The sequence below is a fragment of the Strix aluco genome, chromosome 1, assembly GCF_031877795.1.
Source record: "Strix aluco isolate bStrAlu1 chromosome 1, bStrAlu1.hap1, whole genome shotgun sequence".
Taxonomy (NCBI): domain Eukaryota; kingdom Metazoa; phylum Chordata; class Aves; order Strigiformes; family Strigidae; genus Strix; species Strix aluco.
The window spans coordinates 28,033,647-28,059,273 of NC_133931.1; the positions used below are offsets into that span (position 1 = coordinate 28,033,647).

At 38.5% G+C, this 25,627-nt stretch overlaps 1 protein-coding gene and 1 long non-coding RNA gene across 2 annotated transcripts; one reads left to right on the plus strand and one right to left on the minus strand.

Moving 5' to 3' along the window:
• Positions 1-1,179: 1,179 nt before the first annotated feature.
• Positions 1,180-8,063, minus strand: LOC141919843 (uncharacterized). Its single transcript, XR_012622127.1, has 2 exons — positions 7,778-8,063; positions 1,180-2,445 (listed from the first exon to the last, which is right to left on the minus strand). It is a non-coding gene; the product is annotated as an uncharacterized LOC141919843 (long non-coding RNA).
• CALB1 (calbindin 1) lies at positions 7,651-25,362 on the plus strand. Its single transcript, XM_074816215.1, has 11 exons — positions 7,651-7,841; positions 8,091-8,167; positions 12,734-12,808; positions 17,678-17,761; positions 17,850-17,906; positions 20,869-20,946; positions 23,359-23,414; positions 23,510-23,549; positions 23,637-23,690; positions 23,825-23,896; positions 24,303-25,362. The coding sequence occupies exons 1-11, from the start codon at positions 7,760-7,762 to the stop codon at positions 24,414-24,416; spliced, it is 789 nt and encodes a 262-aa protein (XP_074672316.1). The 5' UTR covers positions 7,651-7,759; the 3' UTR covers positions 24,417-25,362.
• Positions 25,363-25,627: the final 265 nt, after the last annotated feature.

The following is a 25,627-nucleotide window of genomic DNA, read 5'->3' on the forward strand; positions in this document are numbered from 1 at the left end:
TTGGACAGTTTTGTTAAGTGGTTATGTTATGAATTGTTGGAAGGAAAGCTTCTAATCTTGAACACTAGTGCAGGCAAGTAGAATGGATCGAATTTTGAAATAAAACAAAATAAATGCTTTTTAATGTATCATTTACAAGCTTCCAAGAAGCCACTGGGCTTATCAGATGCTGAAATCATTTCCAGGAGCTACTTAGAAGTAGCTGTCAATTCTCTTCATGAATGATATGCCTTGGAGAATTAATAAAGGTATTCCTTAATAAATTTCTCTTCTCTGATCTTGAACTCATCTACAAAGTAAATTATACAAATTTTTAAGAACATTAAATTTTATTTTTTTTAATAACTCAGAGGTATGAAAAATACCATTAGCAAGTCTGCCTTCCCAATGTAACTTGGGAAGTTCTGTTTTCTTGATAAAACTACACATATTTTTTAATCTGTGGATAAGAAGGAGATAAACTGATGGAAATACGAAAAGTAAAAAAATAAATATAAGAATGCAGCAGACTATGTAAAAATAGCTCATACCATTTGGGAGATAAATAGCATATGGAAGGGTTTTTCTCCCTTTGATATGCAAGATCACCAGACACTGATCTTCAGTGAGAGCTGTACATAAGAAGGGACCTAACAGCTGGACTACAGTTGTTGTTGGTATTTGGCATGGAAAAAAGTAAATAGAGTTACACGTCTGTTTCTGTAGACTTCCAGTTGCAGTGATCATTGATCACACAGATTTCTGTTCATACCAAGAACTCACACTGCAGTGGAGCAGCATGCCGTGACTGAGATCTTTATTACAACAACACTTACGTCATTTTTGCTGAGCTAGTTTTGAGTTCAGCAGACTTGAAAGATGAACCTGTTCACCTTACAATATTGTTTGCTTTATTTATTGTTTTTTCCATACTACACTTTGAGACTCTCACCAAGTAATTTTATGGCTTTGAAGTTGTGTGAGTTGACCTATAACTGTAATAAAAGAATTTGGAATGAGATAACATAAGTTTTTCCATTATTTACAAAAGGTTGAGGCTACTTATTAAACACCTTCATATCCCATAACTTTGCTAAAATGAATACTTTTTCAGGCAGCTCTTATGTTGTGGTAGACCCTTGCAGTACACAGATTAGACAGGATAGGGCTGTGCTGTGAGCTCAAACAAGAAAAACCTCCAGTTTAAATTTTTAATTCAACCTTTCTGAAGAACACTGCATTTTCTAGTTACAAATTAACAGTACATTTTTATCCTGTATAACTCCTCTAGGACACAGGTTGTGTTTCTCATGATTCATGTTCTTCTTAAAGAGCATTAGCTTCAGTTAAGGGGAAGTATGGAGAAGAGAGGGGAGCATTTGCTCACATTCTGTTCACAGGGGATTGACCCGTAACACTATTATGCTTGGATCCCATCACATCTAACATATCACTGAACTACACCCCTAAGTTTCAGACACACAGTCTGCTTTTTCTCAAGTAGAATAGTGCTCCATGGCTGCTCCTGGGCTGCAGAGCAGGGTACACCCCACAGCCCTGGTCCCACACTCACACAGACTGCAGTACCTGTGGGCGTACTCTGGAGTTTCCTTTCAGCTGTCAGCTCAAGTTTCTTTCCAAAAAAAAGTCAGTGCTCAGGAAGTGAGGACTTTAGGAAGAGGGACCACTGACACACACCCAGCTCTCCTCCTGCTGTGGAGCTCATGCTCAGCCTAAGCATGCATACTGCCCTATAAGCTAGACAGAGTCTGAGTGGCTAGGGTAAAGCAAAAGTGCCCTAAATACACAACAGAAGCTCTAAAATCCTCCTAAGAGACAGACAATCCTTGTAAATCAGGATCCTAAATTTCCAGCAGACTCCCAGTAAGATGTCTCACAAGATGGTTCTCTGAAATCTTCAGTAACCAACCACCAACAGCCACCACTAGTATCAACATTCAAATTAATTACTTGCTAGACTATTAAACTGTGCTGAAATTGCTTGGAATTACACACAAATACACATTATCCAAACAGTGAAAGGATAATAAAAACCTGGTCTGGCATATAGCAACATAAACCATTAAAAATCCCACTGAAATTCACTGGAAATCAAGAAAAGGACAAACACTCATCAAACACTGATTTTGATAAGCATTGGATCAGACTCCCAGAGAAAACACTGAATCTAGCTAGCTGCAGCCCATCCCCACTCAGTCCATGCCATGCAGATAGCTCAAGGCAGCAGCTGAAGATTTCTTCATGCCAAGGGTAGCTTTGGTGGTAACAGTAATTTCACAGTGCCTCATACCGCACCGATGTGAAGGTATTAGGGGATCATGGCAGTGGGTGAGAGGAGATGATTTCTCCTGGCATCAGTTAGGTCATCACCAAGCTGCTTTCTCCTGGTATGAGTTAGGCCGTCTGTGAGGCTCTTTTAAATCTTGTAGTTAGGCAGGTATCTGCCTGCAAAATACAAGAAAAAACACTGTTAAGCATTATCTTGGAAAACATGGAGCTAAATACAAGAATGCTGCATGGCTCCACTTTCTTTCCTCTTGCTTTCCTAGTTGGTCTATAGTATTGTAGAGCATCAAACAGATCCCTTCAACCTTGGGCACTTTTCCTGGTGGCACTGATACATCGACATCCCAGCACAGCCTTTCATGCATCTGTAGCACTAACATGTTGGATTCCTTCAAACAAAGGAGCTGTTACTCCATGCCTGGAGCCACAGGGTCTCACACTCCCTGCCCTTGGAAATTGCTGGGCTGGAGGGAGGTACAAGGCCAGCACTGCCCACGAGGCCTGTGCAGGGCATCCATGTGGTCCTTGAAGGGGGGGAGTTGCAATGTCCAGAATGAAATGCTCTGATGGCTCCAAGGACCTTACAGATAGGAAGACATGGCAAAGCGTGGTTGCATGATCTTTGGGCTTTCTAATACTGAGGAATCTATTGTTGAGCATTGCCTTGCACTGCTCCTTGAAAAGCTACGGATGAGACTGTAAGGGTATAAAATAGGTAAAAAGGGGATAAATTAGACCCTAACTTCATCTGTCAGAAGATTAAGGCTTGGGATGTGTTGTAATCTGAATTTACAAGTGGCTCACCAATTTGCAGTTTATATTAAAATACATTTCATGCCCCTAAAATTATTTTTGACAAGTCTGTCTGGTGCATGAAAAGTATATTTCTCTATAATGCTGACTTTGAAAAACAGTGAAGGCTCATGTAAATCACTATTTACATAATGTATTTCCTGTGCAACTAGTGGTTTACCATAATGACTTTATAAACCTAGGACAGCTTAAGATGGAGTGTATGCTTCAATGCTGCATTTGCTTTTTCATTTTTTAAAAAAATACAAATACTGAATGAAATTTAGACAAGGAAAAAATAAGCAATAAATTATTCTGTGGTATTATCCAAATATTTTGAAAAGACACGCTCCTCCACCACAGCCGGCCATACTTGCTTGCAGTTGCACACTACCTGAAGCTGCCTTCTAGAGCCCAGTGCTACCTCCGCAAATTCTGCCACAGCCAAAACCAAGTTCCAACGCTGTTCCAGTTTTTAAAACCTTATCCCCCTTCCAGTTATGATGTTTCTCAGATACACGTTTTAATGTGGGAGTGTATAAAAATGTAAGAGAGACTTTTTCCATATCATATATTTGTGAAAATGTTATAATTAAAATCGAGGGAATAGCTTCTTTCAAAATGCTTCTTACTGTGATGGTTCTCTACAGGAAGGCAGGACTGTAGTGAGGAATAACAGCCAAGGATCAGAATTTCCTTCTACATCTTTCAAGACTGACTGTGCTGCTAATTATCACTAAGCATCAAATGGGAAAGAAGTTGGTAAGGGAAATCCAGCCACACCTCAATATCACACATGAATACTTCCTTTCAGAAGAGAGGTGACACCATGATCCCTGCCTTTGACGTACCTTCTGATGGTGGACCGAGAATAACTAACTTCTGTTGTCCCTGCAGACCATTTGTGTTATTCATGTTTCTCATTTGAGAATTCTTACATTTGGGTCTCTGTTGGTCTCTGCTCATCAAAATCCAAGTTTGTGATGCTTCACATAATGCTGAAATATTAGTGCTTTCTGGATGAGAATTACTTAACTTGTTATTTCTTGCTTTTATTTGGGGGATATTTTAGGTTGGATTGCTATTATAATTGGCATATTTGATTTCCACACATCTTGAGAAATGCTTGGGATATTACAGCTAGACACTCTTCAGCAAGTGAAGACAGAAGTCTGGTAGTCAGAACTAAGAAGTCTCAGAAAATCCATCTACAAAAAATTATTAATGAAAAGTATTTAAAGAAGAGCTATGAACAACAAATGTTTTCAAAGAAAATCATAGTCACTTAGATTCTGGGTCAAGTTCCCAGCTGGCTTCAGTGTAGCATTTCTGACTTCTGCCAGATATGAATCTGGCTCATTTTTTGTAAGGAGAACTTCAAGTAGCTCTAGCTAAAATAAATGACAAGGCTTAGGCTTCTCAGTGAAGTAATTCATTAATGAATGTGTATATATGCATATCACCATACATATAATTTCTGAAAATATGAAGAACTTTGTCCTTGTATAAAGCCCTCCAGAATCACTGGAAAAATTTGCATGGACTTCATTGGGTTATGGATCACATCCTGTATATATCTGCATTTTTAAATCTTTTCCAGTGCTTCCTCTTTCAATGGAAATTAATAGCTTCTTGGAATTGAAATGACCAGTTTCCGATTTAGTTTTGCATAAGAAGCAGAGTCCGGTGGGATTAAATATGAATGGTGGCTTGGTAATTCATTAATCATGAAAATATGGTGTGCAGTAAGTTATGTAAGTGATTATTTTTGCATGGAAATTTCTGCTGCTTTTATGCCCGTGCAGGATCACTTCAAGTGCAGCAGTGAGAACATACAAACCCATTCACCTTGATACACTGTTTTACAAAGAATGCACAAAGATTCATAAATGCTCTGTAGACAATACTGATTTTGTAGATGTTAGCATAATGAGAGGTCAGTGTGTCCAAGTACCCTACCTGCAGACAATTATACATGTTCCTGGCAGGGAGAAGCGGCAGATTTTGAAAGTTCCTGTAAGACTTTCTTGAAACCCTCCAAGCCACATATGACCAATGTAAAATATTTTATTCTGAGAACTTTTGAAAATGTTAACATTACAGCTCCTGTTCATTTAAAAGTCTGAGCAGCCAGATGAGCAAGGTTGGTCTGGCCCCAAACAATGCTGAATTCTTCTCTCCCATTCAGCTACAGACTTCTGGGTCAGGGAGAAATAACAAGCAGAAGATTTGATGTGCCATTGGAAAAAGGTACGCATCAAGGAGCAAATCAACATAAGATGTAAGTCAGAGGGCTGTTGAAACAGGTTCAGTGCTCGGTTTCCATTCGTGCAGGCTTGCTGGAAGCTGAAATTCTGCACTGAATGGAGTAATTCAATACGCTTGGCAAATATAACAAGTTGCCTCACTGGGACAGACCTCTTCTATCTAAAAATGATGGAAATGCCAGTTCCACCTTTGTGTCCTTCCAGTGCCCTTGCGTCACTGGCACCCTGTTGTCTTTTCCAAGTACAAAGGATGACTCCAGGCTTGTGTCACTGCGCTTCCGCTTATCAAGGCCAGAGCTCTGCCACATCCCTGCTCCTGGTAAAAAAACCCCTCGTGAATCCTCTCTTTTCTTGTCATCATTGCTACTTGACAGAAATGCATTAGTTTCAGATTTTTATATTCAAGACAAGATGTAGGCAGATTACAGAAGTTTCAGGATCTGGCTGCCACTGAAGTCTATTACTCTGAGAAAGCCATGCCCAAAACAGTTCCTAGATGGGAAATTGACCCAGCCATGATTTTTTGATTTCTTTTTTACATGGCAAAACACAAAGCCTGACTGTAAGGAAATATTTAAAATTTCTTCTGTCCTTTTGCAAGTGTATAATGGTATTTGTGGCTGTAAAACTATTCTGAACATTTTTCATTGATACTTACAAATATTTTGAACTGAAGGGATTAATGATCAGATTCTTGTGTCTTTCATGTTAGCTGCTTTGTTCTGCAGCTCACAAAACACAGACCAACATGATGGATCTCTTGAAGAACTCGCAGTCAAACAGCAGCAACAGAATGAGAGAAAGCTGCACATAACAGGTGGAGAAACAGGAGAATGGAAAGATGGAGGGAATCAAGTATAAGGTCTCATGATTACTTAATCGCTATGCCCACATCTTGTTCCATAATGCATACAAGATTTCAGCCACCCAATCTACTGAAATCCCTCTCAGGACATGTCAGCCTTTAACTAAGCATCCACCTCTCATCCTGCTGGGTTATCCATCTCCCTTGGCATTTTGCGGTCTTCTGTTTTGCATTATTTCATCTTTTTTATATACTTGTGCTATATGTCAGTCTTAATACACTATTGTCTTACTGTTGCTCATGTCAATCACTTAACACATGGAGATTCCCAGCTTTCCCAACTGTTCTCATCTGCCATCCTTACTATACTACCTACTGCATTTGGCAATGTCCTGCCAGCTGATCATCTTGGCCATCAAACCATGCTAACTCAGTGTAGTATCTGAGCGATATTGCTGGAAGCAGAAGGGCAGTTTCAGTGCTTCAGCATACCCATGTAACCCTAATGACTAAAATGAGTCATCCCAAAAGGGACTTAATCATTATTGCTAGTACAATCCCATGTTACCCCGTGACAAAAGAAAGATCTTCAGTAAGCTGCTCTGTCCCCTCCCACCAACCCACTGCTATAGGAGGGCAAGTCTCCAAAGCTGGTCTACAAAAAAACACTCTTGCCCAGTCGAAAGTGACTGTGGTAGTGTCCTTCACACCTCTGTACTGGGAAAGAAAGAGCTCACTAATGAAGTCTTCCATACTTACCTGTTGGGATGAAATTACGTGCTAGGGCAGTATATTTAAATTTACAATGCCTGTTCCCATGCGATCTCAATACAGATATCTCAATATCCTGTGATATCTCAGTAGGAATATCTTTTAGAGGGTTGCAGCACTTCAAAGATTAAGTCTGTGTGGAGCTAACTGCAGGTCTGGTTTGGGGATAGAGCAGTGAAAAATGGTGTCACCGAGGTTGATTCCTTGCACCCCCCACGGTGTCCCATATGGCTTTTTTGTACCGGACATCCTGCAGAGCTCTTAGCCGTGCTCTGATATCCAAGACCCTTTCCCAGATGGAAGCACGATGGTTAAACTGGGAGACTGTTCTCGCCCTCTGTCCCTCACGTCTCATGGGCACCCTCTCCCACATCGAGGGATGTGCAATAACTCCTGGGTCACCCAGCGCTGCTCCCTCTGCCCGGGGGCCTCCGCCCGGCACCGGCACACCCCTCACTCAGACCCGCGTTTAGGGGTGACCGTCCCCGGAGGGCTCAGCGGCGGGGCCGGGGGAGTGCCGCCGGGCTGGCCCCTGCCTTGGTGCCACCTGCGGGAGACCCCGGTGCCCCCCCGCGCAGGGCGGGGAGGCCGCGCCAGGGCCCGCGGAGAGGGAGGGCAGCGCCGGGGGGGAGTGGCCCGGCCGGGACGGACCCATAAATAGCCCTCGGCGGGGCGGCGGCGGGAGGAGCCGTCGCCACAGTCGCCGCCGCCGCCGCCGTCGCCGCGCCGGCCGCGGGCAGAGTCAGCACCGCGGACAGCGCCCCTCCGCGCCCCGCCGCGCCCCGCCGCGCCCCTCCGCGCCCCGCCGCGCCGCCCCGCGCCGCCCCGCACCCCCACCATGACGGCGGAGACCCACCTGCAGGGCGTGGAGATCTCGGCCGCCCAGTTCTTCGAGATCTGGCACCACTACGACTCCGACGGTGACTCCTTTTCTCCCGGGGCGGCGGGGGCGCGTGGGGCGCAGGGGGGCAAGGCCCACGGGAAGCTGGGGGGGACCCCACCGCTCCCCGCCCGCGCCGCGCCCGCCGGCCCGCAGCCTCGGGGCGCCGTCGGGGGCTGGGGTCGGTGCCGGGCGGGAGCAGAGGGGTCGGAGCTGTCCCTGCCGGCGCTGGAGAGCGGAGAGAGTTTGGAGGGAGCAGTGACTGCAACCGTAACTCTTTCTGTTGTAGGCAATGGGTACATGGACGGGAAGGAGCTACAGAACTTCATCCAGGAGCTGCAGCAGGCGCGGAAGAAGGCAGGCTTGGTAAGTCAACGTTTCACCCCACTTTTCTGTCTTCTCTGGCAAAAAAGAGTTTTCTTGAGCAAACTCCGGTGCCCCGGTCCCTTCTGTTCTCGGTTGACATCACATGGTTCAGGCAGCTGCCTCACCAGGCAAAGGGAAGCAGCTCGGTTATAGATCAGCAGGTTACAAACGAAATAAATCGTCTGCTTTGGAAAGGTGAGGCCAGGGTCCACCTCCCTGGAGAGCAGGTCCCGCTCACACCTCACCAGGCTATGAGCTGATACTTCTGACAGTGCTTAAAAAGAAAAGCCAAGAAATTCATGGACGTTATCTTTTTGTCTTGGATGGGACCTTATCCCATTGCAATTAATCTTACCTGATCCAGATATGTACTGATACTAAAAAGAAAAAGAAAGCAAAAGAGAAAACAACACTTCAAGTTAGTTGGACTCTGTTTTAATTTCGTGCCTAATGGGCAGTACAGGCTGAAATGCATTTCTGCCCCTTGGTGGTCACTAAATAGATCTGCAGATGACTGCTAACCACTTTTTGCCCTTCACCAGTGTTACACACCAGGAGTATGAGTACAAAATCCTGGTAGCTTAAATTGTTCAGAGAGATGGCAAAATTTTGACAATGATGTCAAAACAATTCTGTGTATGAGCTATTAAAGCACTATTTATTAATTTCCTCCAAACTGTGTCCATGGGGAGAAAAAACAGAGAGAGAAAGAAAGAAAGGGAAAAAGAAAGAAATTAAAGATTCCATCTAAAGATTTGAATCAAAATAGAAATTAACCTTTTTAACAAACAAATTGCCTTTAAAATAATGTTTCTAAAAGAGGCCACTTAACATCAAACTCCAACATATAACCTGATAGGATCAATTCAAATGAATCTAACCTGAAAGGCTTCTGAAGTAACAGAAAAAAATAATTATAATTTAAGTGGATGGCATGTGTGCATGGGGGGAAAAGATTAATAATTCATATAGGAATACCTCCAAAGTGAACAAAAGCTTTTCAATAACTAACTTTGCTTTAAAAGTTGCTGTATAGTTTAGAAGTAAATGGAAAAAATATTAATACAAGTCTTAATTTATTTGGTGGAAAAATGTATTTTCTTATTAATTGTATGAGTGTAAACTTCACACATCTGAAAATCTGTCTCCCAGCAATGCCTCTAATGTTACTGCAGTCTAGGTACCAGTTAATTCTTCTTAGAGCCATTGGTGTAGGCACTCATTTTCATGAGTGTAAGTAAGTTTAAACTAAAGTTTTAAAAAAAACCCAACAACAACTAAAAAAACTCCAGAAATTTGGGAATGTGTTTTTTAGAGAGAAGTAGGCTATTTTTTTTTTCCACAGGAAAGATTAAGCACAACTTCACTACCTTTCACATATTGCAACAGAACAAATCTCTCTTCTATAATGAAGTGCAGGAAACTTAAGTATGTCCATTAGAAAGAAGATACTAAAGCCTGTGTATATCTAGTATGAATGGCACTCTTAGTAGAAATGCTGATATATTATTCAGTAGTTAACAAATTAACACAAAACTCAAGGAAAAAATATTTATCATTTTAAGATCAGATTCTTTTCTCTCTCAAAGCAGGTGTACCTCTCTTCTTAAAAACAAAGCCTGCTCAAAGTAACACAGAAAAGCCTTGCAGAATTATTCTTGTCTGCTACAATTTTCGTAATTTATGCTTTTTTTTAATAACCTCTGCCTGTATTTCACACTATATTTTAAAAATACTCATTAAGTTTTCCTTTCCCGTTTCTCTGGTTCAAACCTATCTTTGGAGTGTTCTGCTGAAAAGAGCAATTTACAGTAGCAACATCAAATTCAGTACTTGATCTATTGGCTCTGGAGTACGGATATATGTCATCTTAGGTTCCAAATCTAAGCTGATTCTTGGATTTGAAGGCTCATTTGCCAAACAAGCATCTCATTAGTTCGTGTCTTGTCTCACGGGATACTAATTCAGTAGCTTTGAATTTCTATTCTTTTGCCAGAAGGGACACATTGAGAAACTGGTGTAGGTTATATGTCATTTCCTCGGCTGTCCTTCTTTTAACACCCCACAGCTTCTTTGTCATCATTAACTTCTGCATTTCAGGTCACTCTCCTGCTCACTATTTTTGAAATATTCAATTATGCATTCTTCATTGCTGGATTTTACATCAGTCATGCCATATGCATTAAAGAATCACATTGATTCTGTCATCGAATGGGATGGTTTAACATTTCCCAATATTCTTCCCAACTACAGAACTGTTCTAATTATGTTCTAATTCTAATCCTTTTATTAATCCACTCAGTAAGCCCGTACTTTCACAGTTGATTTTTCTCAGATAGAGCAATAGCATGCAGCCTGATTCATGCTAGCCCCAAAGGGTGGATGTTTACTTGGAGGTTTTAGGGCTTGGGCTTTTCTTTGGTAACACTATGTCTTTTTGCTTCATGCATTATGTTAGATAGTGAATTGATCTGATCTTTCATCATGTCTGAACTTTTAGACGTGTTGAAAGATCTGCCTCTTTTTTAAAGGCAAACACTATATAAGTATAGAAGCGTAGCTTCCATTTATTGTTCCCCACATTTATGCAATACCTTCTCTATTTAGGTATGCCAATTTCCAAAAGAAACTGTGGGGTATAAGTGACTAACACAGGGGCTGATAAAGGGTCAATAGGTGGATCTTGGATGAGCTATTCCACATCTGTTTCTCACTTTCTCTGCATATATAGATGATGACAATATTTCTCCACAGAAATATGTGATTTAATAGATGTTTATCAATACAGTCATGCAAGTGTTTCTGTAGTGCCATCTGTTCTTACATTTTCAAATCGTATTGAAAAAAGCTATTTTTTCTACAACTCCACTTGGTTGGATTAGTGTCTCTTAGGTTTTAAAAGGGCATGCTGAGGTGTGAAGGTCTAGCTTCTTCATTTCAAACACTGAACACTGTGAAGGGCTAGTTTCTTACTTCCAAACATTGAGCACTACATCTGTATCAAGTTTGGAACTAGACTTGGTTAAATTTAGGCAAGGTTTTTTGACTGAAAACATTTATTTGAATAGCAACTTGAATAACTCATCAAGCAGCTCAAGAGCAGGTGAAACGAACACCAAAAAATCTCCCTTTCTAAATAATGTACTAGAGTACAAACATCCTGTTTTGTTTAACCTGTAATCAGCTGCGTCCCCTTCAATGGCTGGACACTGTCTCGCACTGCAGAGCTGCTATTAGAAAGATTAGTAAAATATTTAACCAGGACTAATTAAAATCCAAGTGTCTAAATTCTCCATTTTATCTGCCAAGCAAACTTGTCTCCACTTTGGGATCATTCGATGAAAGGTGACATTGAAGTGCACTGTATTAATAATCACATCTCTAATTAAAGCCATGGCAAATTACTAACCTGCCATGGATGACTTTGACAGAAATAGGATACTAGGCCATGATTGTATCAGCTGCAAGGAACTGACATTTTAGTTAGCTTTGGTAGTTGAAATTTGGGACAAACTACAACGGACTTTGTACAGCTGAGATTCCCAGTGTCTCCAGTGAGAGAATCACTTAGGTCCTATATAATCAGGTCTATTATAGCAACTAAACCTTTAATTTCCAAAGACTGCTGTATCTTCATCTATAACCATAGAATTGCCCATTGTTTTAATAGAACTATAGTCCTGATTCTTGCTGCATGGTTTTACTAGCTCACACCTATAAGAAATACAAAGAAAGTTAAAAGTTTAATCAGTACTGAAGGTTGATGGCAGCTCGTATGAAAGCAAGGCAAGTCAAGTTGAAGTGTGAAATCAAGTATTTAAATATTCACCCCAAAGCTGGTACCTTTGCCGTAGCCTACAGCGAGGATAGCCTTTAGAGAACAGATATATAGCAGGGACCCTAATTTACACGAAGAATATTTATGCTGTCTTTACTCTGCCAGATTAAGGTACTGCTCAAAGTTTTCTCCCTCCTAAATCTGCCTCTCTACATTTCAGCATTGACATTTTGACTCTGTTTCTATGATAACCAAATACTAAACAGTGAAAAATATCGTGATGAGTTCTTTTAGGGCTAAAATAGCATCCATTGTTCAGGAAAAATCCACCCAAAGTTGTGGAAAGGCTATTTTGGTGTTCAGATATATTATACTGAAATGTTCCTTATTTTGAAAGATTTTGCACTGCCTTCAGGTTACTAATTTAAAAATGAAAACTGAGAAAATTGACTAATAATTGCCTATAAACTCCACTGTCATCCTCTTAAACAAAGGAGCTGTTATACATGTCTTCCAACACATCTGTCTTTATAATTTTTTCATTCTGTAAACTAAAATAGGAGTTCTAAGTATTTAGATGCCAATCATTCACACTGACTACAATTCCTTAGGAAGTAAAATTTACCACAATGACATTATTCATGATAAAAAAATCCTCAATTTAATTTAATTTTGAGGAATCTAGCTGCAGTAAGTGTACTTCATTAAATGTAGCATATTATTTGGCAAATAGTAGAATATTCAGGTAGAAGTTTACATATGTTTCTCTGTATCTTAATGATTTGTAGGATTTAACACCTGAAATGAAAGCTTTTGTGGACCAATACGGGAAGACTACTGATGGAAAAATAGGAATAGTTGAGGTAAGATGGTTACTTTATAAAAAAAGACTGACATGTTTACTTGTAGAAAATACATTTAGCACAGAACAATATGAGCATAATATGTAAATATTTTGGATTTTTAGTTACACAGAAAATTTCTTCCTCTGTCTTAAGATCTTTAGTATTTTTTTCACTAATGAAATTTTTTCATTAACAAAAAGTAAGGTATTCCTTAGGCCTGTCTGGACATTTCACTATACTTCATTTAACTTTGCATGCTTTATTCAGTACAAATAAGCATCAATAGCAATTTAGTTTTCCTGAAAAGCAGGTAAGAGGTCTGTTTTAGAAGTTTAAACTGTGAAAGGTAATGTGATTTATTTCTACCTACGATTTTGAACTAATGCTCTGTCACCACTCCTATAGTGAGGATAACACACAAGTGAACACAACTGGGCAATCACTGTATGTAGTCTATTCTAAAAAAAATACATATATGGTAAGAAAGCAGGTTAATCATGTTAAATTTAAACAAAATTTTAACAGTAGTTATGATCCAGCTTGTGAAAGATCAGGATTTCTTATGAATTCCTTTTCTTAACTTTAACAGAACTTCAGGAAGAAAATTCCCCTATTCCTTACTCCCACTTTCTAAAGAGGACAAAGATAACCAACCCCTTCTACACATACAGCTGCTCAACAGCTGTGTAATTTAGACAGCTTGCTAGGAAGGGGGAACTAATGTGTTTTCTCTCGCTTTCACTCTTCCGTGCTGCAAGTCAAAAGGAGAGTTTGCTGGGTTACAGCTTGAGAATTCATTTTTTCAGGCCTAAATCTACAACTCATTTATGTCACTCTGAGTGCAGTGAGACTGCGGTTTTATTATTAAATGCTATTTTGTTGGGGTTTTTTTGATAATAAGAAATCTGACCTAGAGCGCTAATTAAGAAACAGCTGGAAACAAGCCAGGTCTGCAAAAATTTACAGTGACCAACTTGGGTCAGTAGTTAATTTTAAATTAGAGGACTGAATAGAATCTGTAAAAGTTAATAGGAAGTATCACTGCTGATATAATAGATCGTTTCAAGGTATCTTTTCTCCTCTGTCATGTGTCTGAATTGCTTATACTTGTCTAAATGCATATGTAATTACAACTAGACTACCATGGAAATATGAACAGTTTGCTTCACTTGCAGCTATAATTGATTTTTAAAAATGCATCTTTTGACAATAGTTAGCATTGATCAAATAGTTCTGCATCTAAAAAGAACTATTGTTTATTTGGATATTTGTTTGATTTTGGACTAACAAATACTTATTCATTTGGTATTGAAGAATCCTATTTAATTTAGTATTTCTGAATATGTGTAATAGCAAGCATTGGACGCAAGAAAAACGTGTAGACAATGCCTGAAAAGATTGTGTTTTTTCACTTAGGAATGATAACTGAAAGTTTTTACCTTTCAAATTCTGTTTCTGATTCTGCTACTGACTTTCTGGATAAAGGTGAGCAAATCCAATAGGGCCTGATATGGTGCAGTGCTCACCACCCCCGGTGAAGTGCCAAGAATGTTCAGCATCCATGGAGGCCATTGAATAGTGACAGTACTCAGTTCAGTGACTGAAGAGACTTTCTCCCTTAATATATCAGTTTCCTAACCCAATAGCTATATTTTATTTCACTTATATCAGCAAGAAGCTTGATTTGGAAAGTGCTGATGGGACTCAGACGAAATGTGTTGTACATGCAGAGCAGTGTGATATTAAAGTGGGCATCTGGACTTGATTCTCCTTCCTTATAAATAAAAATTTCCAGCAATTCCAGATTGCTGCATTTACATAGTACATCAAATGTTTTTTCTGAAAAAGTGTATGAATGTTGTTTAAAAATAAATTATGTAAAGCCTTTCAGAGTCTCAGCCATCATAATGAATACCCTAGCATCTGACGGAAAATGTCCTAGTGAATAATGAGTTTTCAGAAAAGGTCTGTTGACTGAGATAAAGACGAGGTCTGGGTGGCTTCACAGACGGAGTGGATTTTCAGCTCAGATTAAGTGTTGATTCTGTCTTTGCAAGCACACTGCAGTTAGTTCACTAGCTTTTATCCAGTGCCCTCCAGCTAAAGGCAGAGTCTGACCTGTCCACTTGCTTGTCATTGTGTAAGGGACTTTTAATTCACCTTTTGTACTCATTCACACCAACATTTTCACTAAAATGTGGCTGTGAAACCCAAGGTTTCAAAACTCAGGACTGTGGTAATTCCACATTCAAATTACTTGAAGTTTACTGCTGCCGTAAAAATAATTACTTATGAGACTGAAATATTCTTTGTACTCCCATTCTCTATTATAGGATTTTAAAAAGAAAATTCACTGTATTAGGGGAAACAGATTTTAAATAGCATTAAATATCAACAGAATTTACTTAGAGAATGATTTATAGAAAATAGTTCTGATATTGTGTTAAGTATTGAGAGTATTTTTTCTACTAGGTAACCTATAAAGATGTAGCTCAGCTTACAGCTAAGCACAGAGGAGTCAAGCCAGACTCAGGCTTTGTGGTTGTCCTCTATTACTCATGATGCAGAAATAGCCGACATTCTCCATAAAAGCAGCAGAGCTCACAGAAACACTCACTAAACCGCTGTTGCTGCCATACACAAATTTGTAGCAGTCTGCACTCTTATTTGAACATGCTCATGGAGTCCCCCTATGCTTAACCTCACAAAGAAGTTGGCATTAGAAATAGCACCAGGTTTCCGTCTTTCCTCTCTGTAGTGGTATAAGTGGGAACTGGCAAGTTGAGCTGGTTTCCACACAATCTCTGTATCCCTTAATAATGCAGTTTTCCACAAAAAGCAGTTTAATGCTACTTGATGCATGAGCTTGGAGAACTGGACTTCCCTTTAGCTATATTGTTTCTATTATACTAAAGGGTGCAAAAAGACAGAGAAGATGAAAGACATATTTTGGCAGAAGCCTGAGTTAATATTGGGTATTGAGCTACTACATCTTTGTAATGTAAAAACCTGTTCTTTCCTCTGACACTTACAAAGGGTGAGAGGTATAGCTTAAAATAAGGTAATTTTTCTTCCAGAGGTAATATATTCTGTACCTCAAATGCAGTTTGGTTCTGCTAGTAAGTTGTTGATGATTCTTTGGAAAGTTACTATTTTACATTTACCCTTGCACTTTTTACTATTTTACAGTGCCCTTCATTTCACCAGTTAACTATAGAGATCCCACGAAAGAAACTTTATTTATAATTTCCATACATGTAAACTCTTTTCCACTGTCATAATCAGTCCCTTCCCCCAAACTCTGCTTATTATTATAATCAGCTCTTCCATTCAACGTTTGTTGTGGAGTAGGAATGTTGATTTATTCTAAAAATCAAAGCTTCCCTGTCATAGGAGATATAAAGAATTTTTTCCATAAATCAATGCGAAGTTACACACATTTATCTATTGTGTACATATGAACATGTACTTACCCACATGTGTATATGCTATTTATAGTGGAGTAGGTTTTGAAAGCTGCTGACAAAAACACATTGTTTAAGTTGATTGGGTTTGGTGTTCAGCCATTTAGCAAAAGCACTCAGAATGCTCTGATGGGCCTGACAGCCTGTCATCAGCTGCGCCATTACTGTAAGGAGAGTGCTATGATGTGTCTTTTCGGTCAACAATTATAGAACTGATACCCTGCACAGATGATTTTAGAGAAATGAGAGATCTCTCTCCACACCCTTGTTGTGCCCATAGGGTGACAGGGAGAGCTGAACTCACCTACAGCACTGATGGAACCCAATAAAAAAGCCAGAGCAGTTAGGCAATAGCACTGAAATAGACAGAATGAGGATTTGAGGGTGTGAAATGAATGCAGAAAAACAAAAATTTGAATCAAATTTTTAAGACGGAGCTCCAGGAAGTCTGCAGATGTCATTTTTCATAAAAGAATGCAGCTAAGAAATCTGTCTTTCTCCATTTTCTCTTCCTAGTAAGCACAGCTGGTCTATTCTTCAAGTAAAAAGTTTTCTTTAATCAAAACACATTTCATACATTTTGAGGACAGAAAAAAATATTGGGCTTTTGTTAAAAACAAATCATGATTTTGCATTAAATTATACAGCATACTGTCCATCTTCTAGATTAGTCACTTGCCAAAATTGAGTTATAGTAAATGAACATTTTCAATAATCAGTACAATAATGTCTGATTTTAAAAAAGCCTTTTGTAGAGCAGAGGCATTGGAAGAACCATCCCTAATTTTGCAGGGCTAAAAGCCCTTTTGATTTCTTTCTGGTATTTATAGCTCTTCATGAACACATCTCTGTGCCTGACAAATGAACACCGGTTGCCATCCTCTTTCCCTCCCCACTTTCTCTTTTTTCCCCACCTTTTCCATGTATTTTTCTGTTTACCTTACACGGGTTCTTCATGTCAGTGTTCCTCTCTCTTCTTCTTCTTCCTCGGTATCTGTGAGTAGTCTATTTTCCTCACTTTCTTAATTCATGGTCCTTCACACTTATCCTCTAAACATCCTTGCATTATGCGTTCCCTTGGTGTCAATTCCAAGGTTTTCACCATAGATTCTAACCTTTATGGGTGAATTTTTTCCCCTCTTTCCCCAGCTACCCCTTCGGTAAAGTGCTGTCTCACTTCCTTCTCTCACACCTCAGCTCTGTTCGACCTTGATGAATATGGCAAAGCTGCAAGCCAGAAGCCTTTCAGAGGCATTTTCCAAACCTTTCAGCTAACAGGATGAAGTTTTCTTCCTATGGAGCCACAATAGGGCAGTATGAGCACAAAGAATTTCATACTCTTTTAAAAAGTTTCATGCTCTTTTACAGGCTTAGCTGGCCTAATGAAGAATCAAAATTTAATCTTTCTTAAATTCTGTTACAGCTTGCTCAGATATTACCAACGGAAGAGAATTTCCTGTTGTTCTTCAGATGCCAGCAGCTGAAGTCAAGTGAAGACTTCATGCAGGTACAGTATGAAAAGTTGCCTTTTGTAAAATCATCCAAGACCTGCTTGCCATAAATATATCATTAAAGCATTCATGTTCTGATTGCAGACATGGAGAAAATATGACAGTGACCACAGTGGCTTCATTGATTCTGAGGAACTTAAGGTAAACTGGTATCTATGAGTATACACATGAGAACAGGCATTGGATTACAGCCTGTGCTGCTATCTGTTTCTTCAGATACCCACCTGTGCATGTTTTTGCATTTCAAACATGACCGAAAAGCAGTATGATTAGCTGATGTTTTTATCAGCAGTAAATTATTTAAAGTGAAACTCTAATCTGATCAATGTTTTTTAAAACATGTTTTAATTCAGGTCAATGTTTGTCTCAAGTGACTCAGGGTAGCAGGTGTTTTAGCTTAGAAGTAAGAAAGGTTAAAGCAAGATATGCCTCTGAAAGCTATGTTCTTTGTTTGGTATATTAGGGAGGAGGGCTGTTTTGTTGGTTTTCCTTCTAAGGGCATCACTACTATTTACCATTATGCTGCTGGACAGATCATGTACTCTCAAGTATCATGTAATCCTACAGTTTCCACTGTAATACTGTTAGGTTAACACAAATGGAATTGTGCTGTCCCTGCTTGGTTAACTTGGTGGGATTTTGGTATCAGCTTTAGTATGCACAAATAAGAGCAGAACTGAGATGATTCCATTAGCCGTCTCAGCCTTGCAGTGTTAACAAACCTTAAAACTAGAATGATTTACCTCCCCAGTCATAAAACTAACAGCAATTTGTAGGTGCTGAATCAGAGAGACACAGAATCACAGAGTAGTTGGAAGGGACCTGTGGAGGTCCAAGCACTCTGCTCAGGCAGGGCCACCTAGAGCTGATTGCCCAGGACCGTGTCCAGATGGCTTTTGAATATCTCCAAGAATGAAGACTCCACAAACTTTTCTGGGCAACCTCTGCCAGTGCTTGGTCACCCTCACAGTGCAAATGTGTTTCCTGATGTTCACAGGGAACCTCCTGTGTTTCAGCTTGTGCCCATTGCCTCTGGTCCTGTTACTGGGCACCAGCCTGGCTCCATCCTCTTTGAGCCATTCCTAGAAGTATTTATGTACGTTGATGAGGTTCACCCCTGAGCCTTCTCCAGGCTGAACAGTCCCAGCTCTCTCAGCCTTTCGTCAAAGGAGAGATGCTCAAATACAACAGCCTCTGAGTAGAAAGGTGTCATTTTCCACAGTTCAGTTGCACTTGATACATTACTGCAGCTTTAAATTCAGAGGAATCAAAACAATTCATAGGAAGAGAAAGATCTAGCATCCATCTAATTTGGAGTATTTTGCCTGTATGTGGTATTCTAAAGAAAAACTACATAAGCTTTATTAACTAAAGCACCGGGACATCAAACTGTCTCAAATCCTTACAGCTCTTCTATTCAGAAGAGTAATCCACGTCAGACAACTCACATTTTTTTTCCTTTTCCCTTCACCTTTCTCTTTGAGTTTGGTATCTGTGTGACGTTGCCAAGGATCTTACCTCAAGGTAACCCTCAAACAGACAGGAGGAGGCCACACACGTAGCACTTGCAAACTCCCCAGCTGTTAAAGGATGCCTTAAGGACTGTTGCCAGCTGCTATAATTTAAAATAGACTTAAAAAGGCAGGGCTGATTGAGAACCAGCTGAAGAATGAAGACATTTTAACTGGATCTCTAATGGTCCCATCTCTCCTGTGCTGCAAGATTTTGTCCACCTCAGAGAAACAGGACATTTTAACATATTGAAAATAAAACATAAATGTCCTGTTTCATTTTTAGATCAGTATTTCTTGACAAGCCCAAACATTTAAAGTATTTGCTATATGAGGAGTGCAGCCACTTACAACTTTATAAGAGAAATTTAAGATGGAAATCAGGAAAACTTTCTAACAATAGTAACGGCAGTTTTGCCTAAGGGGGAGGCAGACTCTACATTGCTGCCTGTATTTAGGAAAGGTTTGGCAATAGCTCAGATCAGGCAGTAACTCAGGAAGTTTAGATATAGCTGATCCTTTCTTGAGACATGGAGACAGACTGGATAGCCTTTCAATGTCCTTTCCAGTTCTATTTTCCATCAAAGCACACAAGATTAAACATGTCTCCGTAACATCCATTTACAACATTTCAGTCATGTTCTTTGTACACAAGCTATCAGGAAGGCCCTCCAGCATGGAGGGGGCCTGAGTAGAACTACTATAGTGAATATTAGTCACATGACTATTGACATGGTTGCATTAAAATTCAAGAATGTCATCTATGTACAAATAGATTTTCTGATGAGCCACCCCATCTTCTATCTTGAAATGTGGCCCCAAATTCCACAAAGATAATAACAGTGATTAGGTACTTCATTGAGCATTGACAGGCATACAGACATCTCAGGTATCGTAATACCCTTGTTAAATAAATTGATCTTTCTTTTTTAATGTCCCACATCTAATGCAGAAATTTAAACCACTGAATGGGTAGAAACAATCTTATTTTTTAAAGTGAAAATGGTTGGTGTTTCAAGTCATGTGATACTATATCAAGTTCTCATTCAAAAAAATGAATTAAACTGGCTGCAAACATTTAAAATACAAGGTAAGAAGGAGCCATGTAGGTTAATGTTCACTTCTAGCATCGGGTACTGCCATAGGCAAGGGGAAAACTCGATTAATCATTGATCTTTTCTGTAAAATTGTCCCTATGTTGCAAGAAGTGATAAGGCATCCAAGTTTTCAAGGACACTCAAGGTTAATTAGTTTAGTTTACTGATAGAGCTGATTAGGAATCAGTATACTTGAAAGCCAAATTATTTTTTCCGAATTCACAATACAACAAATGGCATACAATGCAGAAAGTTATATGAGTCACTTTTTCCAAATAAAACTGTGCAATATACTTGAATTGATCAAAAGAAACTGTTATATTCTTAGCTGTTAATTAGTGCTTCTTTTCATACTTATTTGGAACTTCAGCAGTAAATACTAAAGTCGGAGTAAAATAGTATTTCCCATTCTTTACTTTAATCTGAAGTTAGCAAATCAAGCATTTTATACTGTAGATAAAAATTCACCTATTACTCTTCTATTTATTTTAACAGAGCTTCTTGAAAGATTTATTACAGAAAGCAAATAAGCAGATTGAAGATCAAAAGCTAACAGAATACACAGAAATAATGGTAAGATTATTTACAGGCATATTTCATCAAGACTGGATTAATCAGACTCTGTTTATCTTTAGGCACTGGAAGGCTCCAAATGACTTGGAGCCCCACCAGGTCCTAATCAGGCTATGTCACTGCAAGAGAGACACAACTGTGGCATCTAGCACTGCAAGTACTTCTGCAGCTTTCACAGGCAGTTTCCAGTGCTGCTCAAAAAAGCTCAGGAATTTTGAATCTTCTTGGCATTTATATAATATTAGACCATACCATAATATTTTCACCTGTTCTGATTCCCTGTGCCATTAATTGTAAAACTGAAGTCTTCACAGTTCATAGGAAAAAAATTGCACCTGTCATAATTACATTATTATGTTTACATCAAATTAATTTGGGGTTACTTAATATGTTTTGCCTTCTTACAGTGCTGCAGTGTCTGTCTCTTGTCTTAAAAGCCATCACCGCATGGTGGCTTCTTACCATATTTACAAATATCTCACCCTTTCCTTCTCCCCTGCTTCAAGAAGGAGAAACAGATGTTTTAGATAAACACTAGAACAAAACTGTCGCTTCCCTGGCCTTAAATCAGCCTGTTCTTGGGGGCACTCCTTCCATCCCACCACTATGGTGCTCCACGGTAAGGATCAGCACTGGCTTCTGAGTGGACATTTCAAGAAAAAAAAAAAGACTCAGAATTCTTATCTTCAAGAAATGTGTAACACTACATTTTTTCTTTTACCAGCTTGGTTTCATCCTAAAATATTTTCAGTGATCAAAAATATGCTAGGTAAACACATTAGCCTTCAACTGACCTGAGAATGGCTGACCAAAACTTGTGTTTCTCCTGGAAAAAGTCTGCTGGTTTGTCGTATCAGTATAAACCATTTACCTAGAATTGTAATTGTTTATTCACTGGTGAAGATAACACGTATCCTTTTCGTGCAGGAAGCCTTTTGACCATCTTAAAGTGTGCTCTAAGTTCTGGCCTCTGCAGAGAGACACAGTGACAAAAAATTAACAGCAGTAAGAAAAAAATATAAGTCTAGCTCTCCCATAATCTCCTCAGAAAGTAGAAAAGACTAATAGAAAACTTACAGTCCTGAGCAGCTGCAGGCAGCCACAGCCAGCCACTAACCACCCATTAAAATTCAAAATATGTTGACTTCACAGCTCTCACTGCTTACCTCCCCCAAATGCAAATATCCTTTCATGGGAAATGCATGCAAGGCAGATGTTTTATACAAGGAAAGGAAGTGTTAAAAGGAATCAGGGTGTTATGTAGAAATAAATATTTATAGAATTGGTCTCTTTTCTGGTCTCCTTTGCCATTTATTGTGTATTAACCAAGTGAAATTAGGTCTTTTGTCATGGCATTAATTCTATCTTTAAAAGGATATACACTTACCTCAGTACAGGATGCCACTTTTCCTCTTATTGAAAAATTACATCTAAAATTACTGTGATTGAAAGTGATGGGATGGCGTGTGGGTGGTGGTGTTTTCAGTATAATGTCTAACAATGTTTCGTACAGTTTGCTGATTTTGTGACTCTTATACACCAAAGGCAAAATAATACTTGAAAATAGAGAAATGGAACTATACATACATAAAAACTGGGAGAGGAAGTCCCACGCAGGTGCAATATCTCTGTCTACTTCTAATAATGAATATAAGCTGTTTACACCTCTCAAGCAGCATGAACTCATCCCTTCAAGGCTTCAAAGGAAAACACTTTAATACAATAGGGTGATTAAAAATTATTAGAAATAGTACTCACTCATTTTGTCAAATTACGTTAATTTATTTATTCCTATAATATTATCTGGAGAGATTTAATTTCCCATTTTCATACCATCAACAAAATGTGATCATCTACAGCATCTGTTCACTCTTTTCTTGACATATAAATCACAGAAACAGAATGTGATCTTTACTTAAATATTTAGACCTAGCAGCCAATTGAATGTCTATTATTTTCTGTCTAAGGAACTGAATGCCTTGGATTATACTGAACTTTACCCCACTGTTGTTTCACCTTTATGAACAGAGAATGATGATGCTATTATCAGATCATGACATGAAGTCAAAAGTAAAATGTTATCATGTCAACTCTCCTCTCATTTATAAATACATGCATGTTTCTCATATAGGACATTCATCACTGTAGGCAGATTAAGACCTACCTTACAGCAGGTTAATCAGAATTGTTCATCTGGTTTCTCATCAGGATTTTGCAGTAGAATTAATTACTATAAATTACTTCTTCAGTACTTTAAATAAATGTATTACACAGCAAATGTGACAGATTAAAACCTGGGGCCATCATCTCAGCATGAATTAAAGGCTAAATTTCATTGAATTTAAGTTTTCCAAAGTGTTTTCTTCATTATGTTGATTTTGATTAGTAATGTAAAATTATATATTCTTTCAGCTCAGGATGTTTGATGCAAACAATGACGGAAAGTTGGAGCTTACTGAATTGGCCAGGTATGTCTTCTGTCTCTTTTCACAACAAACATCATGTAGCAATCACCGTTATGGAAACAGTTAAATATTCTGACCTTTGTTTTTGCTCTCCAAAGATTACTCCCTGTCCAGGAAAATTTTCTTATTAAATTTCAGGTATGAATATTCACATTCTTAAGGTAACCTGTTACCATCACACATAACTGACGTCACTAATGGATTTTCTTTCCTTCTGGCATTTAGGGTGTCAAAATGTGTGCAAAAGAATTCAATAAAGCCTTTGAGATGTATGATCAAGTAAGTCTTCAAAAAACCTTTTTTTATTAATTGCATAGTTTGATGGCACTTATTTTCTGAATTTTTGGAAAACTAGCCATAACCTCTGAAATGAAAAATAAATGTTTAAAATTATCTTTAATGTTATTTTTCAGGATGGCAATGGCTATATAGATGAACATGAACTTGATGCACTACTGAAGGATCTCTGTGAAAAGAACAAAAAGGTAATCCTAGAGGGTTTTTTTCCCCTCAGAGATTAGATTTAATTTGGATTTTAAGGATACTTTAAACCACCCTATTAAGATAAATACAGAGCTTCTAACTCATAACTCCTAAAGTCAAAGTACAACCAAAAATCTTGGCAGAAGTCATAGCTGTGTAAATCCTTAACTAGGGGAGTTGTGATTACATAGCAAGACTGACACAAGCTTGCTTTTGAGACATCAGCTATCAGCAATCTAACATATGCTGTAATATGGATAACATACATGAACAACATTTGCAATGTATTACTGTTGGACAGGCTGAGAATACCTTTTTTTTTTTTTTCATTTTTTGCCATTGGATGCAAAAACTTGTTCATGCTGGTAACTAAACAGGATTATAAAGCATTATCTGTTCTCTAAATAGGAATTAGACATTAACAACCTTGCAACATACAAGAAAAGCATCATGGCCTTGTCTGATGGAGGAAAGCTTTACCGAGCAGAACTGGCTCTTATTCTCTGTGCTGAGGAAAACTAGAACTCTTCTATCATGTCCACTTAACTAGTGATGTACTCTATCTACACAATAACTGTGCACTATAAGGGAGTAGGCTGTATTTTTAAACTGCATATAGAAAATTAGCCAGGATGTGTGGCACATTCCTTTCAGTATGTTTCTATACTGTTTGTAATGTACAGTTTTTGTAACAATAAGATTGATAAAGAGAATGTCTATGTTTGGGCCAGTCTGTATATTCAAAAAGAAACTAAAATATGTTGGGGTTGGTTTTGGTTTTGTTTGGGTTTTTTTTGCTTTCATAAACACAGCTGGAAAAAAATGAAACCTGCTGTCATTGTTGTGGTCATCATATCCTTTGACACTTATAACATTTCTTGTTGAACTACGTAACAAAAAGGTCTACAGATATCTTTCCCCATTACAACTAAATGGTGTTTTTTAAATGCAAAAGATGAATTCAGATTGAGTACGATCTAGGTCTGAAATAGGAAGGGGACGTTGGCATGTCTGATTTCCAAAATTTAACAAGGCACTAAGAAATATTTTCAGTTGTCAAACCACCCACTTACAGGTCTGTGCTCTCTGCAGTTTTTCAATTACTCTTCTCATTACGAACTCATAGTATATAGACAAAGCATTTATCTGGGATAGATCTCCATGCAGTAGTTGACAAAAATAGTGTTTTCAATCTAGCTGTTTAACTTTACTGAATTTAAACATAGGCACTTCAGAAATAAATGCCTTTAATCTGTCTTGGAATCCTGGCTAAATGACAGGTAGTATAGTTAATACACAGATTAACATATGATATTATAAGTGTACCTTTCATGACTATTGCTGTGTCAGAGAATATGACAATCCATTTTCTAAACTATTTTCACATTTTGCAGGTTATAATTATTCTAGTAAATTGCTGTTTTTACATCATATTCTGTGTAACCTATAATTAAATTTAATATCCTAAGATTGTTGGTGTCTAGTTTGTCTATCTCCTGGATTCTTTTTTTCTGTACCATTTAAAGGACAAAACATCTATTTAAAAAAAAATGTGCCTCCTTGGATCTTACACTGAATTGCTAATCTATAATAATAGTATTAAAATTTAACACTAAATGAAGCAAAAGATCTAGTATAGATTTTATACCACTTTAGTAACTTTGTTTACATGGTGGGCTCTGCTTTTTATTATGCTAGAGAGGTATTGTTTAAATCAGAACTATACTATGGAA

Excerpts from the sequence above, each read along its gene's own strand:
- CALB1 (XM_074816215.1), top strand. The coding sequence starts at position 7,760 with ATGACGGCGGAGACCCACCTGCAGGGCGTGGAGATCTCGGCCGCCCAG. Across the intron at positions 17,762-17,849 it reads CAAGTGAAGACTTCATGCAG|ACATGGAGAAAATATGACAG; the intron begins GTACAGTATGAA and ends TTCTGATTGCAG. Across the intron at positions 23,691-23,824 it reads CCTTTGAGATGTATGATCAA|GATGGCAATGGCTATATAGA; the intron begins GTAAGTCTTCAA and ends GTTATTTTTCAG.